This window comes from Rosa rugosa, chromosome 1, assembly GCF_958449725.1.
Source record: "Rosa rugosa chromosome 1, drRosRugo1.1, whole genome shotgun sequence".
Classification (NCBI taxonomy): domain Eukaryota; kingdom Viridiplantae; phylum Streptophyta; class Magnoliopsida; order Rosales; family Rosaceae; genus Rosa; species Rosa rugosa.
This window is the reverse complement of record NC_084820.1, coordinates 46,466,911-46,484,559: the sequence shown is the minus strand read 5'-3', so window position 1 is coordinate 46,484,559 and position 17,649 is coordinate 46,466,911. Positions and strand designations below refer to the sequence as shown.

Sequence of the window (17,649 nt, the reverse complement as noted above, 5' to 3'; positions counted from 1 at the left end):
AATTAGAGAAGGAAGAGGAAGAACGTACATGTCGAAATCGAGCTTACTGGGTCGATTGGTTTGTGTTGCTTTTTCACTTACTGGTAAGATATGATTAAATAAGAGTGACGTTATTGTTATTAATCACACTAGATTTTAAGATAAAGTCCTGTACCAGAAGTTTTGTCGTGATCTTTAGTCGGAACTGAGATTGTGCTGATCAGAGCTAGGCTGGAGCTCGTGGTGCCCATAGAGACTGGACCGCCGTGGTGGGTGCCAATTCTGTTATATGATGTGATCCACGTTGGTCGTATGAGGAGCATCACTTGTTTTTCTTGCGTTTTCTAAAGATTTTTTTTCTTCTTATTCTAATGACTTGAGACAACGGTTTCGGTACCTCTAGCCTCTTAAATTGTAATGGTTATATTGTTATAGCCTTACGGGTTTCGTTTACGATATCGATACATAAAGTAGATTAGTTCGGTTCAAGGGTCAACTACTTTCATAGATTGATGATTGATAGACTAATTTTAGATTTTATATTTCTGTATTGAACTAAATCTACTTATTAATGTATTGGTACCTTGATATGCTGTAGCATTTCAAAATAAAAAATATGAACAATAAATTCAGTATTTATTGGATACCTCCTGAAGTTTTTCTCTATAAGAAGGCAGAGACATTGGATACCATCAGGAAATCTGTGCGAAAATTATAGGAAAGTTTGGCACTAATTAACCAGCAGTTAATTTGTTTATCTGAACAATAATCGTGTTCATGCACAATTAGACGAATTCAATTGGTCTTTACTCATTTTAGTGCATAATTTCGATGACTACCCCCACCTTGTTCCCATTAGCTGCATGTAAAGGCCAAACGCTGTTGATGATTTATGCACCACTAATGTCATATAATTAACTTTTATTTAGAAATTATTTTATGCGTGCAAATGACCCAACAGTTATAAGATGATATCAACCTTTGATATTTATAATTGATATTTTTATTAATAACTTAAGAGTATATTTAATATAATCTAACCATCCATTTATGTCGGTGCAAGTACACATCGGTGTACTAAATCCTCCCGAACTTTTATTTTGCTTTAACATGCATCTTTAACCATGTCCTTCATAGCAAACAACAATGGGATATTGACTGTGGGAGTGGTCAACTTTTGCTGGGCTCGCAATTAAGGCGATTAACTCCGTAGTTAATATGGAGTTGAATTTCAGTCATGAATGCGGCGATTATTACGGCAATAAACACGCAATGATTACGATTATAAGTGCGCAATGAATGACAGTCGTAAATGGGCAATGAATGACCGTCGTAAGTACACAATGATTAACCGTTATTAGTGCAGCAATAATTGTCTGGAAATTATTCTATACACCGACGGTGCAAATGACCCAACACTTATAAGATAATTTCAACCCTTAATATTTATAATTAATATTTTTAATAATAACCTAAGAGTGTATTTAATATAATCTAACCATTCATTTATGTCGGTGCACTGAATCCTCCCCCATAATTGTCATCATAAGTGCATAAATAAATGCAGCCATAAAAGCAGAAATAATGGCGGCTTGTCCTCCAAGTAAGTCATCGTCTATATATATAAAGGTGGCCCAACGTCAAGGTAAACCATCTCATTCCAACTCTTTTTACTCCACTACTAAGAAACGTATTGACTTAGGCATCAGAGGGTTTTCTGCAAGTACCCCCCCTCCTCCTCGAGCCGACAGTCAAATTTTGGGTCAACGCTCAAAGGAAGCTTCTCGATTGTTCCCGGCCAGCTCCCGCTCCAGTCCGCATTCATTGGTGAGTCAAAATCCTCTACGGAATTTTTCGTCACCAACAAGTGGTGCCGTCTGTGGGAACCACTTTTCCCTAAAAAGTGATGGCGGGAGCTGCACCTCAAGAAATTTCATTTCTGTCACTAAGGACTGGGAGTGATGGAATATAAGCCCCAAAGAGACAAAGAGTCCGGATAACGTTGTCTACCATTCTTTCCTTTAGTAATCATTTTTCTAATTTTCGCTTCTTTTTGCATTCAAAGTATATTTGTGGTCGGTGTTATGGAAATGTATGTGTAAGGTTGGTGGCCAAAGTAAATAACCAAGGTCAGTGACCAAAAAGAATAAAACGTTGTTTATTAGATTCAAAGGTAAATGGGGGCAATTCCATGTCTCATGCTGAAAATGAATCTTCACCTCGAGGAAAGAATCGAGGCGGCCAGGGCCCGAGGAAAGATTTGGGGCAGCCAGGACAGCTAGGGCCCAAGGAAAGAATAGGGGCGACCATGGCTTGAGGAAATAATCGGGGCGGCCAGGGCCTGAGGAAATCATCGGGGCGGCCAGGGCCTGAGGAAATAATCGGGGCGGCCAGGGCTCGAGGAGAGATTCGGGATTGCCATGGCTCGAGGAAATATTCGAGGTAAGATTCTAAACAGCCAGAGAATGGAAATTTCCTCTTAGGACGAGTGTCCAAAGAGAAAATTTGGGGGCATTGTGGGAGTGGTCAACTTTTGTTGGGCCCGCAATTAAGGCGATTAACTCCGTAGTTAATATGGCGTTGAATTTCAGTCATGAATGCGGCGATTATTACGGCAATAAACACGCAATGATTACGATTATAAGTGCGCAATGAATGACAGTCGTAAATGCGCAATGAATGACCATCGTAAGTAGGCAATGATTAACCGTTATTAGTGCAGCAATGATTGTCATCATAAGTGCATAAATAAATGCAGCCATAAAAGCATAAATAATGGCGGCTTGTCCTCCAAGTAAGTCATCGCCTATATAAAGGCGGCCCAACGTCAAGGTAAACCATCTCATTCCAACTCTTTCTACTCCACTACTAAGAAACGTATTGACTTAGGTATCAGAGGGTTTTTTGCAGGTACCCCCCCCTCCTCCTCGACATTTCCATCTAAATTTTCATTTTTTGAACTATCGATATTTTAGTCCTTGGGTAGGATTCTGATCGGGTATGGACGACGAGGCGGGAGTTGTTGGTGGTGTCGGCGTCGAACCAGAGGACGGGGACTTGTGGCGGAGGTCGAGGAGGGCGATGCGGCCCTGGCAGTCGCCGGCGACTAGGAGGAGGTGGCAGTTGGAAGGTGTTAATGTCTAAGATTTAGCGGTAGCTAAACCTTGGTTAACACTGATCCAATGGGCGGACCGCTACTTGTGATGTAATCGATACCTCTGCTACCTGTCAAGTGGAATACAAAGGGCGTCAGAGGGAGACCGCGTTGGGCGGTCTTCTCTTCTCCGATGCCTAAGTTAGTCAATGTATTTGTGTTGACAGAATAACAATAGGTAAGTAGTAAATGCGTAATTAATGAGGAGAGAGGTTAGAACCTTTTATAGGTGGGGAAGAGGCTGACCTCTTCCATGTTTTCGATGTGGGACTGATGTGCTTCAGTTCCCAGCTTCTAGAGCTTCTGATGCTATCTTGGCGCGGCGTATGGCGGCGCGTCAGCGGTGATCTGGGGGTGAGCCGGGGCTCAGGCGGTAGCCTGCTTGGTTGTGTTTCCGTAGGTCACTCCGTTGGTGGGAGTTGGTACCGCTAGCCGTAGCATGAGCGTGGCTCATTATAGCTAATTATGCTTGGCAAATGCTCATGTAAGTACAGAAGGATTGGTAGAGAGGAAGTCTCGGCGGGGGGGGGTGGAAGGCTTTCATGGTTTGCTCCAATTTGGTGCCCAGAGCATTTCTCTGGGTGGCCAATTTTTTTTTTTGGTAAACTGTGAGCTCGAAGAATGGGGAAGGAAAAAAAAAAAAAGTGAACATATAAATTGATCAATTGTGCTTGTAGACTGTAGTGTATTCATTTTGGTTTTGGGAGTTTATGCATTTCACTGGAGGGCAATAATATGATTATTGGAGGGTAATAATATGATTATTGGGGGCAATAATATGATTATTATGAGGCAATAATATGATTATTGGGAGGCAATAAAAAGAGTATTGAGGGGCAATAATATGTTTATTGGAGGGCAATAATATGATTATTGGGTATTACTAGGGGGCAATAAAATCGGACGCCAGAATCCGGCCATCGGTCTGATGGCCGGATTCCAGTCACCAGTTGCCGGATTCCTGTCACAGGGGTCCGCGGCCGGCCGCCGGTCACCGGAGTCCGCGGCTAGCCGCTGGTCACAGGAGTCCGGCAAGGTCTCCGATGACTTCTCTCTCTAAGTGACAAAGAAGGAGAGGGCAAAATTGTCCTAAAAATAAATAAAAAGTAATAAAAAAAAATACTTAATTGGGTATTAGGGCAAAATATATATAAAATATTGTGTAAGTGGGCAATCTCTTAGAGTGTTTGGGTAAGTGCGGTTAATTAACCCCATAATTGGGTAAATGATCATTTTTCCAACAAATAATTGACATGAAAATGATGAAATACGTTATTGAGCGGTCATGATTGCCTACTGTCACCATCTCAGTACTGGAGCACATCATAGTCTTACTCATTAAATAGTATAAATACATTATTTGGATGATCTCTACTTTTTTTTTTTTGACTAAAAGAGGTCAGCCCATTATATATATTCAGCAAGCAGTACAAAAACGAAACACCCCTATGGGGTCGACAGAAAGAATCGTTCCTTAGGGAACCCTAAACCTATTCTGGAACAAGAATAAGACCCAGGAAACCCCTAATACACCCACCTTTTAGGAAATCCACGCACCATTATTTCAAACAAAAACCTAGAAACTCCGAAGCGAGTAAATTAAAATGATCCTCAGAGCAACTGGTTTTTGCGACCTAAAAAAATTTAAACAGCACTTTGGGCTATAGAGATCCAACCCATCCAACCCAACCCCCTAGCAAAGAGGTAGTCCAAGCCTTGCATAACCCCAGACCAAGCCCAAGGATGAGGTTCACCATCTAGTTTGAGGCCCAATTGGCCCAAATACTCCAAACCATCGACCGAGTAGGAAGCCTGAGAATCCCTAGCATCCCTGCAGTCCTCTGCGCCGCCGACCACCATGCCACCGTTACGAGCACAACCTCCGGTGTCGCCCCACGGAAGACGCCCTCAGCCAGCCCATTGTAGCTAGTCACACCTCTGCCAGCATCGCAACCAAGTGTCATATGAGATCCAAAATATCCACCAACACTTAAAGAAGAAAATTTGCTCCGACCACCGTCAAACCAGTCCGCCCAAAGTCGAGGCTTTACGAGCTCCTCCGACAGAGATCTAGCACCGCCCGCTATTGTACCCCCTTTCAATCCCCGTACCGAATCCGCCTCAAAAACCCGAGAAAGGGTCCAGTCGGCATCCCAAAAACCAAAACCACCAGTAGCCACCACCACTGGATCGGAGCCCATAGCCATAGCAGATCCGCATATCAACATAACCAGGAACAGAAGACTAAACCAGAGTTCGACAGGTTCAGAAGCACGTTGACGAAGAGGAACTCCGCCTCCATCCTTCCCAGGCTAACCGGAGAGAGCTGAGAAGCCATCTACCCAGGCCAGAAACTTGGCGCCGCCACAAGCAAGCCCTAGCGAACCCATCTGAATGTTCACTACGGCAATTATAATTATTATGTGATTGATGGATGATCTCCACTTTAGTTAACTTTAAATTTACATATTATATCAAGTTAAAAAATAAATAAAAAACTTGGGTCTCGTTTAGTTCATAGAATTAGAACCTTAATTGATAAATAAAACTTAATCTGTTCTTGTATTTGGAATACAAAACAAAAACAAAAAACAAAAAAATTCCTGATGTAAGGAAAAATATGAGGAATAGTGGTTCCTTCCTTACCTTTATGGAATTCATTTTTTCTCTTATTTCTTTGTATTTATTACTCATTTTTTATTATTTTATTGTATTAACTATAATTTTTGTAACAATTTTTTTGATAACTTTATTTATGTTATCAAATTCTGAAAATGAAAGTTCATGGAAATTTTCTCATCCTATGAGAAAGACAAAATAATTACTTTGTTTTCCGTTTTCCGCAAATCAAATTTATTTTCCGTTTTCCGCAAATCAAATGAAACCTTATTATAATTCACGATTATTAATGCAACTAAACACAAAAACTAAAAGAAACTATTGGAGTTGCTAATGTAAGCACGTACGTTTTTTGCCCGAGCATATGTTGATCGTCAACATCAACTTTGGACTTGTGCCAAATGCTTTCTACTAAAATTTAGAGTCAAAGCCAAAACTTTCACCCTCAAAGAAATTGAAGGGTTGTATTAGATCGATAGGAAGGCAAACCAAAACTCCTGCTGACTTGTAAACAACTCACGTTGGTTCTTAGATGTGACTGAAGTCGCGGACTGAACCACTCATTTAGATTCAAAAGTAAAGAATGAACACGAACCTAACTTTACTGCCCCTAACATGCGTAGCCGAGCATGTTTGTCAGTTTGACTAACAAAGTAGCTAGATGCTATTATGCTAAGAACCAACAATGCATGCATCCTATAAACCCAGCTGACAATAATTGACAGAGGATTCATGCATAACCATATTTGTCCAAAATAAAAGTAAGAATAATTAGTACGAATACATACACGTTAACATACATATACACGTACGTACTGATGTACATATATCTATTGTAGATATTTTCATCTGATGCATTATATACAATCGATGACCGGATCAGCGAGTATTTTTGTTTTAACACCTCATGTCATTTATCAACCCAACCTATTTAATATGTTAAACACCTTATGTTATATTATGCTTTAGTGTTTGAGAGAAGAAGCATTCATCGATCGCACACAGTTGTTTCAATTGAAACACACGGAAAACAAGAGGACTGAATGGCATGGTGGGGACTCGATGAAAATGATATATAAGAAGGACAATACTTGCACTACTAGAAATCTGTTCATAGACATCGCATGTTTTAAATCGGTCAGACTTGCACACGATGTAAAAACGTAATCTAACATCGTTTTACGAAAATACCGATTTAAATGTATATCATTAACATCGAGTCTTAAAATGACCGATGTTAAAAGTTTTGTTTGAAAATTTGCGGGAACCTATTTTTGCAAAAAGCGCTAAGTTTTTAAGTGAAATGAAGAAGCGGGGAAAACTTTCACACTTAGAAAAAAATTGCGCCCGACCCAAAAACTGAAACAGATCAAAAACCCTAATGTTACTCTCGCTCGACTCCTTCATTCTGAACTCACCCCAAACAGATCTCCTCCCAAACTCGACCTCCTCCTCCATTCTCTAGCTCAGACCCGGACCCAGCCTCCTCCGCCTTTCTCCGCATCCGCATCCGCCTCCGCCTCCGCCTCCGACCCCAACCCTAACCCCCTCCTCCTTTCTCCTTCTTCGTCTCAGAAACAATGAACGCGAAGAACACCCCCACAGAGACCACCGGCGAGTCTCGATTCCTGGGAACCATCTCCGCCTCATCGATTCGAAACCTCCACCCCAGATCTATCTCAACCAAGCACGGAAAATCCTTCTTCAGCCCCAAAATTGCCGCACCAAACGCCGAAAAAGCCCCTTTCACCTAACCCTTACATCCAAGCTGACCACGATTCAGCTTTCGCTACCAAGCCGCTACCAGTACCGTTCGATTTGCCCAAATCTATGACCTCTGCCGCTCAGAACATTCCGGTGAAGGTACTTAAGAAATGGAGTAGTTATTTACTACTTTATGTTCTGTAATTTGAAATTGGAGCGTGAATTTGGAAAGTTGAGTCTCGAAATTGTTTGATTTGCATAGTTTAACAGGTTGCATGAACTGATTTTTGAAATTTGATACAAATAGGTAGACCTGAGATTTTACTTAGGTGGTAGCCCTCAGTTGAGCTTATAGCTACTAATGTTTTTTTTTTCCTCAAATATGGTACTAATTTGTTTAGATGTTCTGATATTAATACCACTGGAATTGGAAATAGACCCGAGTATAAATCAGAGTTTGAACTTATTTGAATGAATTCCAATTGTGTTTTTGTTTTTGTGATTTAGGTTTGTTCCGTACTTCATTCAGCCTGGATGTTGATGTTGCATGATGAAGACTTGAAAGGATTACTAATTCAAAGAACACAGGTCTGCAATCCAGCTATTAGATTTCAATTGATGGGCAATTGTAGTTTCCGTTTAAAATTTGATTTGGGTATTGCTTAGCTTCATCTGGGATTGCTCGGTTTGCGATCGGAAGTGGTGTGGTGTTCTCCTGCAGTTTGTATTGTCTTGCATGTATGATTTGCTCATTGTTTTTTTCATTTTCTGCAGTCATAGGTTGTGGACTGTTTGGTACAGTTTTTCATGATTGATCTCTGTCGAGTTGTTGGGTTGTGCGAGTTGTTTGAAGGTAAATATTTTCCTTTCCTGTGATGGATTTTGGATGTGGGATCTCTGTCAATGCTTGAGTTTTTTCTGCTGATAAAGTGAATGTCTACTTGTGGGGGGTTTCAGGTACTTATGCATGCCCAGGTGGAAAGTTCTATTGTCGAAATGTGGGTCACGCTCCTCTCCAGCTATTTTCATCCAGAGTCAATGATGGTATTTGTGGTAAGTCTATGCTTTGAGCACCATCACAGACATGCTGCAATTTTGCATTTCATTTTGATTTTCCATTTTGCAAGGCGAGTAGGCAACCTTTAGTAGGTTTTCCTTGAGGCAGTTAATACTTGCAATGCCTGTTTCCAATTTAATGGGAAAGAGATGTGCATAGAGAAGGCGTCATGCATCTTCATTCATTGAATCTCAGAAAATGAGTTTTCAATTCCTTAGTATCTGAATATCATTATTCTGTAGTGAAATCCTTTATTCTTCCTGACCTGGTTAATTGATTTCCTCTGATATGCATGTTTACCTGTTTACAATATGCAGACTGCTGTGATGGGAGTGATGAATATGATGGTAAAGTAAATTGCCCAAATACATGTTGGGAGGCTGGGAAAGTGGCTAGAGATAAGCTGAAAAAGAAGATTGCTACTTACCAAGAGGGAGTTGCAATACGAAAACAGGAAGTTGAACAAGCAAAAGTAGCTATGGCTAAAGACGAGGCAGAACTATCAAAGCTGCAAAGTGACCAGAAAACACTAAAGCGACTTGTTGAACAGCTCAGAGGTATATTTCTTGTGGCTCTTATATATGACATCATTTCCCCACATTTCTAGGATTGTAGCTGATGTATTTGGGTGATCTGTTTCCTTAAATGTTTCTTGATTTGTTTACGTACCTAAAGTCAGCAGTATATTTTCATCATGATTATATGTTTCTGTTGAGGGAATCTAAGAGTTTGACAATATAGCAAGCATATGATAATGGATTTATACCCATTTGATTTTACGAGTTTTCTTTTTCCCTTCCCTCTCTACACATTCACCAAGTAACTTTACTGTCTTTCTGGTGCTGAGGTACATAAACATAGATAATTCAACATCTTTATAATTATCTGCTAATATTGTTAAACATCATAACTGTTCTTTTGGCTTGCCTGTTGTGTAGAGCGTAAAGAACAAATAGAAAAGGCTGAGGAGAGGGAACGGTTACAGAAAGAAAAAGAAGAGCAGGAGAAAAAAGAAGCAGAAGAGAAAGCTAAGCAGGAGAACAGTGGTGGTGAAGACCAGGAGAAAACTAAAGCTGAAGAGGAAGCTAAGAAGGAAAAGGGTGAGGATGTGGAGGATGGCAGTGCTGAAGACAAACCTATAGAAAGTCAACATGATGATAATGTTGGGAATTTGGACGATTCTCATTCATACCAGGTTGAACTAATTACTCAGATTACATATTTGTTTCTCTTCTCTTCTATTTGTTTAGCACCATTAAATTGTGCAAATAAATACGTACACTTTTGACTTCTTACATTTAAGGTGTACAGTTTTCCTTTGGCCACATTAAAATGTATTTATGCTGATTGAAGTCATGATATGCTGGTGTGTATGAGTTTTTTGTATTTGCTGAATCTAGTGGATGCAACTGGAAACAAGCATATATACAAGTTACTACACTATAATAGATGTTCTGTTACTTGAAATTAGTTTTTGACTTTAATCAATGTTTAATGACAATGCAAATAGTGGATTTTCTTCTAGTCTCACGTTGACGGCCTTGTCATAGGATACAGCAGAGAAACATGATGACTTAGGTACTAAAGATGGTAGTATTGATACTCCTGAACATATAGGGTCTCTGGTTGATGGTGTACAACAGGTAAACCAAGACTTTGAACTTGATATTTTGAGATAGAAAAATCTACTCTTTGGAGCTTTTACTGCTTATGTTACTTGTTAGATTACAACATGTCATCTTGACATAATTACTACCTTATTGTAGGAAGCTGTAAAGCAGAAGAAAGAGTCTGTTGCTACATCTGAACCTGACTTTGATGGCGGAAGCAAGGTGCCTCATGATGAGGTAATGACTATCAGATCACTTTATTTATAGATTCGGCCGCTGAAAGGTATAGCGTGATGGTCTGTAAGAACATTTTTTATAAGTACATACTGTGTAAGAAAACATTACCAGGATATGGCTAGAAAGAAAAATTTGGTCCAATTTTTAATTTCACCTCTTTTACATGAAGCTCTCTTTGGAAATATTGTTATTCTAGAGTAGGATTCTTTTGTTTAGCCAAAGTTCCTTATGGATATTTAGGGTGCTCCATCAGGTCCTAGACTGTTGAGGCTACAATACAAGTTGTGGCACGTATGAAGTGTAAGCATGTACTATCAGTGCTTAAATATTTAGGGTGTTCAGATGCTCATCAATAATATCTACATGTGTAGGATTTTGATGTATGCTGCAGATAAGTGACACATGACCTTGTTTCTGCAATTTGTATGCAGAACGTTAGAGTCAACTAGCTGTCAGTCTGCTGATCAGGTGGAAGCAACATTAGTTAACAAAGGAGCCAGAGTAATATCCGAAGAATCAACCTGTTGGTGTTGTGCTTATGCGGGCGGGGCTGGCCAGAGATAGCCAATACATGGGAACCCTTGGAGAATCTCCAATCTGTCTCTGATGTTATAGAAGCATTTGAAAAAAGGTATTATTTTGTTTCTGTTTCTGTTTTACGTTCCAGTTACTTCCAAGTCTTTATATTGCTAGTGTTGGCCTCTATAGATAGTCCATAGGGTTTCCACACTAATTATCTTCATTAGCTTGTTTACCCAATCACTGTGCCTTGTGTGTTGTTTATATATTTCTAGTGGGCGGTAAAGACGCGGAAATCATATAGCCAAAATCAAATTGACGAGGTGTGCATTGAAGTGGCTGATTATATACAGAGTTTGATGTAGGACTGTGACTGCCAAGATGTTTTTTGAGTAAGGCTAGCTAGTTTTGGCTTTGAAGCAAATCTTGGTGTGGAACTTTTGTACATTGTTGCTCATATGTTTCCAAGCTAGCTTTTGTAAGTTTAAGGGTTTATTTTCTGAATTATGTTGAATCATGAATTTGGAAAGAAAATTAATGGAAAGCCCCTAATTTTGGATGATGAGAAATGCAATTTTTTTCCCAGCAATAGCTAAATGCAAACTTTTCACATCATGCTTGTCAAAATGAAGTGAAGTATATTAAAGCATAATAAAACAGTAATGCCAAGGAAAACGAAGTTAGTTGAGAGATTAGAAATCAGTATCAAAAATGAAATCGATGTCCTATGATTATCAATATATCGAATTGTAACTCAAAACCGATGTAATCAAAACTACTGCACATCGATTTCTAATCACCAAACCGTAATCTATTATGAACATACAAATCACCTACCATGGAGCAAACCGATGTGTGGTCAAAAGGTGAACATCGGTTTTACGAACAAACAATACTCATGGGAACTGATGTCTACAAGTGTACTGGACATCGCTTCTGGAATAGAAATCGATGCAAATGTTCAAGTAGGTATTGTTCGACATATACTTTTTTAAGCATAAAATGTGAAAATATGAAGAATTAGACATACCTAACATACAAAAATATGATGATTATAACGATTATACATCGATTTGTTTTTTAGAATCGATGTTGGTTGTTGTCTGGGACATCGGTTGAAAACGCGCTTATACTGATGTCTATACTTTTCTCTACACCCACTAAGACATCGGTCGAAAATTAGTTTAACATCGGTCCAGAACCGATGTCTATGAACAAAATTCTAGTAGTGTTGGCTGACCAGCCATGGGCAGCCCGTCCTGACCAACGCCACTCAGGGTCCAACACGTGTTTTTTTTGGGCCCCTCTCTTTCTGTTCTCCTTCTTCCTCTCCTGTTCTCCTTCTCTCTTCTCCATTCCCTATCGGCTGCTCACCCCGACCAAGCTGACCATCCCCAAACCTCATTCCTCCTCCTCCTTAATCTTCAACCCCTTCTCCACTCCCCATCGCCGGTTTCCAGTCACCACCATCGCACCCACCCTCTCAATCAAAGTCTACACCGCGGATCGAGATATCTCCTTACTTGTCTCCGGTAACGGCACGTCTCCGGCAACGGCACGTCTCCGGTAACGGCAAGTCCTCCTCCGGGGTACTACCCTGCTTCGCAGCAGTACTATGCTTGCTTCCTCCACCTCCATTCCCGTCATGAAGCACAGCGCCACCGACGGGATCGAGCGCATGTAGAAGGCTTAATTGGCTTAGGGAGACACGTGTCTCCCACTTAGTGGTTAGGGTCAGCCAAAGCTGACCAGGTATGGTCAGCGAAGTATCTTCCATATAAGAACCAATTAGGTGAAACTGTTCCAATTATCTAACAAACTGGGTCACTTTCTCTTAAGATATATAAAATAAATTTGTTTTACAAAATGTCTCCAATACTCAATTTTCTCACTTCTTTCACCATTCTCCAACTACTTGTATGAAATTTTATTTATACAATAATTACATAGGAGATAAGTAAGAAAGAGTCAAAATCCAAGACCTAGTATAAGACTCTATAATTACAAAACTCTATAATTAATTCCAAAATGAATCTCTGGGTAAAGGATCTTCGTTAATCATAATATATATTCTGCAATTTTCTGATAGACAACCAACCCGTCCAACCGCCCTCGATCACTTTGGCCTTTGCTCTTCATATTTAACGTGCATATTCATGTGGCCTACTGGATATATATATATATATATATATATATAATCTTGCTCAGGTGCGGATATCCGCACCTAAGCAAAAACGTACGGATTTTGTGTTTTTCCCCACTTTCGATCACACATTCACATCTTAACCGTTCAGTTTTTAGGTCCTAATGTATAGATCACCTCTGCAAAATTTCAGCCAATTTGGTGATCGTTAAGACATTCAAAACTGCAATTTACACGAACGAACCAGAACCGTTCGTATATATTGTTGTAATTTGCAGTTTTGAATGCCTTAATGATCACCAAATTTTCTGAAATTTTGCAGAGGTGATCTATACATTAGGACCTAAAAACTGAACGGTTAAGATGTGAAAATGTGATCGAAAAGTGGATCAAAACTGGAAATCCGTACGGATTGAAAAACTACGGACGTCCGCAGTGGAGAACCGCTGTATATATATATATATATATATATATATATATATATATATATATATATATATATACGGAGGCGTTCCAAAGAGGACGTCCGCACTTTCGTTAAAGTGCGGACAGCGCTGCTGCAGCTCAGCTCGAGGCGCGACGGAGTGGCGGGGGTTGCCGGAAGGACGCCAGGGGTCGGGCGGAGAGGTCTGCAGTTGGTGGAGTCGCCGGCGACGTCGTTGCAGCGCTGCCTAGAAAACCTGCAGTTGCAGGTCGGGTTGCTGCCCAGAACCTGCAACTCGGACCTCCTCCGACCTCGAACGCTGCCCAGACCCGTCTGCCAAGCCTCCGGCCTCCGTCCGCCAAGCCCCGAGCCGCCGTCGCCGCCTGGAAAGCCTCCGCTGAGTCGCCGTCCGCACTTTAGCAAAGTGCGGACGTCCGCTTTGGAACGGGCCTGATATACGGAGGCGTTCCAAAGAGGACGTCCGCACTGTGTGTGTGTATATATATATATATATATATATATACTTCTCTTAAATACAGATAATATGAGCAATAGTATGCCACATTATTGTGTTGACACATATATTAACATGTGACCCAGATTGTCTAATTAATTAAACCTGAACTAAATTTTCTGAAGATCGACATCAAGATTATTCTATGTGTAGTTGATCATCAATTTCTTTATTCATGTTTTAATATTTGAGGCCTGGGTCCTTGCAATGACAATGTGGAGTTTAATATAATCTTTGGGTACGTAGAGATATATAACCATATCTATATATATGTAAAGTATGTTGAGTTTATCTACTCCACGCACATAAAGGGCGATCGAATTCCATGTCACTAGAAACTACTAGGGGACGGGGATGGATGTATGATGTAGAGTAATTAAAACAAGAAAAAACAACTATAATGTTTTAGTAATTGATCGAAGGTACTCATCTGAACTAAAAAAGATAATGACAAGTATTTTCTTCACTAAATCCCAAATAGCTTCAGCATGTTTTGGCATTATTCACAAAGAAAGTTGGGTTATATTTATAATGCGACTCATAGTATGCACTCACACAAACCAATGTGCAAACCAAAGTTAAACTAAAATAAGTAAGTTTCAATCTCTCTCATCAACAATGAATATTCCGTTGGAGATAAAAAATCTCACATTAGAAAAGTAAAAGGAAATAATATAACTTATAAGTGAGTGACTCACAGCCAATTGTACTGAAGTATTTTATGACTAAAATCCAACATCTAACTGGTAGTTAATTAAGTTGGAACAATATTGATATAATGGTGATCCATGGGCTACATTTGTCGTTGTTTAGGGTTCATCTCCAATAATGTTTCCAATACCGTGACAGTTTTTTAACATAGTATCAAATGTCTCCAACATAAACACTTAATGGGTGGTTAAGTTAGGACGGTATCGGTACAATAATGAGTTACGGGCCACGCTCGTCATTGTTTATTACATTCCTGATTGAACTAGGATTTTAGAGTATAATAACTCTCACCACCTAGGTTGCTTAAATTAGCAAGTAAAATGATAAGTCGTTGTGCTTAAAGTACATAACATAGCTGTTGAGTTCGAGATCGATCATAGCTCGGCAGAATATATCTCACCAGATCCAAGATTTATTAATTGTGCAACCACCTCGCCATTCACGTTTGGTATTTCGAATTAAAAGTATTAAATCACTATGACCACCAGTACTAATTAATACTGGACCCATGAATATTAATTTAGCTGCAGATCCAAAAGTACTCCAGTGCAGCTGGTGTGATATGTCGAACATAAGCCAACATTTATGGCCAGGCTGTGGTTTTCATTAATCAAGTCATCCAATCGTGCTCACAGCCGATCCACTTTCCGAGGTTATGGTCCATTACTTTTCAAGTTCCACCGATCATAGGTCGTTCATCTCGGAGGCATATATGATGCAGTTATGAGAACCACCGGGTGCAAATGACACTCAGTTCTCCGAATGTTCAAGGATTGTCGGTGTCTCACCAGGCACCATATGACGTGCGGTGCTCTTCCAATCACTGGACTCCATCTCTTCCTCGCCGTTATTTTGATGACTCATTTCGATCTAGCGAGTTTAGTTTCACTCGATCTGAAAAGTTAACAAAAATCTTTTTTTGCTTTTTCTTTGAAGTGACTGCTCAATGTACGTGGCCTAATATTTTCCTTTCTAATCCTTGTCAACCTGCACCGAACACTCGATCTGAACCAGATAGTAGTGATTTGATCGAGGATCAGATTAATCTACAATATATATAAGCATGCATGCGCATGCCGGTATAATTGCAAAAACATATATATGCTTCTTCTTTCTTTGGCTACTTTTCTAAAGTTGGAAAGCAGCTGCGACACATGGGGGTTCAAAATAGATAGAAAGAAAAAGAACGTACCAACGAAGAGGTATTATCCCGAGATGGTTGACAGTCTGGTTTTCACTATGAAAAAGTAGTAAAAGGCCTGTTCTTCTTTATAAGCAGGTTAAAAACATGCATGCATGCGTATTGTAACTGGGCAGGCCAAAGCCAAATTATACAAAAAGCTTCCAGTGCGTGCACGAGAACGAAGATCGATTGGGGGCCCTTGATCATAGCAACTTGAATTATATTATTATTGGAGATAAATTGTCCTACTAGGCGGACCAACTTCGAAAGAACTGGGACGTACGTCCATTTTTGTTAGTGGCATGAGAAAAAGCCGTATGCATTATGCACGATATCCTACTAAAGACTTTTTGTGGAGATAGGTATGTATAATTGGCTAGCTCCATGACTCCATCCTCTTTTTTCTTTTAGAAATTTGTGGCAGAAAAGGTTGTAGAAGCATGCATGGTTGTTCCTTCTAAAGCTCTCTATGATGCTTACGGTGAGTGATGAGAAGTGAAAAAACAAATTTTTAGTGGGGCTTCATCAACTCACAAAGTATATACACCGTCACCGATAATTACTGGATAACAAACACTCGCGTAGAAGCATGCCGAATTTGAGGTTTCTGGGCCTAAGAAAAACCTACTAAAATTTAAAGATCAAAGTATATGCCCCTTAACATCGAGAGCCAACCTCCTCTCTTCTGGGCTAACCTAAAGGACTTTCGGAACATACTATTTACTGTTTTGTCATTATTATATTAAAGTTCATGTGTTGATTAATTCAGTTTAGGATGAGCAAATCTTAAATTTTGCAATATATAAAACCTAATTTTTTTTCATACTCTTTATGGGAGGTTGTAGAGATGACCTTCTTAAACTTGAAATTTGAGGATGTTTATAATTTTAGCATGCATGTACTTTAATAATCTAAATTACTCATTCTTTAGTTACATGTATACATATGAATCATACAAAAAATTAGCCAAATCGGAAAATGTTCAACATTTGATTAGCACCATGTTTATTTTAATTTTATATCTAACATGTTATATTTGTTTGTGTTTAAGAAAAACAAAAGGATTAAATACTCATTACTCCTCATACTTTTCCCTTAAAAACAGTTTAGTCCCTCGCCTTTCAAATTAAACTGGATAGTCCTTATTCTTTCTAATTCTCACACAACAGGTCCAAAACAGGTCTAAAATGACTATTCTACCCCCAAGATCCTTTTTTTATTTTTTTCTCTCTTTTTCTAATTTTTTTCTCTATTTTTTTTATACTCTCTCTCCCCCCCACTCTCTCTCTCTATATATATATATATATATATATCTCTCTCTCTCTCTCTCTCTCTCTCTCTACCCCAAGCGGAGGCAATCCAATCCCTCTCCGCCATCCTCCTCTCCCTCATCTACGACCTCTGCCGCCGCTCGATCGACGCCGCCGTTTGCATCCCCGAGATCTTCCGATCTGAGCTGGCGCTCGCCCAGACGGAATTGGCTCCGGTACTGTTCGAGGAGCTCTTCCTCATCACCCTTTGTGAACCTTCCAGAAGAGATCAGAAATTCACCCCACACCACTTCGAAGGACCTCTTGATCACCTGACGTCGACTACCCAGGAACTGCCGGCAATCTTTCCCCCGACTCGCGTTCTGCTTCTGCGTTCAGACCGCCAGACCCTCCAGACCTACACCGCCGCACCGTACAAACCCTGACATCACCATCATCTTAGACCATGTCGGCAGCAACCCAGAGTGGATCATCATCAGAACTCGAAATCTGACCCAGATCGAGCTTAGAAAAACCTCGATTGC

General features: G+C 40.0%; 1 protein-coding gene across 7 annotated transcripts; it reads left to right on the top strand.

The window, feature by feature from the left end:
• The first annotated feature begins 7,104 nt into the window (after positions 1–7,104).
• Positions 7,105–11,455, top strand: LOC133738933 (glucosidase 2 subunit beta-like). 7 transcript variants are annotated; one of them, XM_062166639.1, is made up of 10 exons: positions 7,105–7,615; positions 7,964–8,044; positions 8,231–8,309; positions 8,414–8,509; positions 8,831–9,070; positions 9,452–9,708; positions 10,064–10,156; positions 10,280–10,660; positions 10,792–10,991; positions 11,155–11,454. In XM_062166639.1, the coding sequence occupies exons 3-8, from the start codon at positions 8,264–8,266 to the stop codon at positions 10,388–10,390; spliced, it is 843 nt and encodes a 280-aa protein (XP_062022623.1). In that variant the 5' UTR covers positions 7,105–7,615; positions 7,964–8,044; positions 8,231–8,263; the 3' UTR covers positions 10,391–10,660; positions 10,792–10,991; positions 11,155–11,454. The 7 variants fall into 7 exon arrangements, with proteins under 7 accessions (XP_062022623.1, XP_062022638.1, XP_062022615.1 ...); XM_062166654.1 differs by having other exon boundaries at positions 10,280–10,360; positions 11,155–11,452; XM_062166631.1 differs by having other exon boundaries at positions 10,280–10,406; positions 11,155–11,452.
• The last annotated feature ends 6,194 nt before the right edge of the window (positions 11,456–17,649 follow it).

Bases quoted from the DNA above. Each gene is read 5' to 3' on its own strand.
- LOC133738933 (XM_062166639.1), top strand. From the start codon at position 8,264: ATGATTGATCTCTGTCGAGTTGTTGGGTTGTGCGAGTTGTTTGAAG. The intron at 8,510-8,830 runs GTAAGTCTATGC...TACAATATGCAG, and splicing joins AGTCAATGATGGTATTTGTG to ACTGCTGTGATGGGAGTGAT. The intron at 10,157-10,279 runs GTAAACCAAGAC...ACCTTATTGTAG, and splicing joins TGGTTGATGGTGTACAACAG to GAAGCTGTAAAGCAGAAGAA.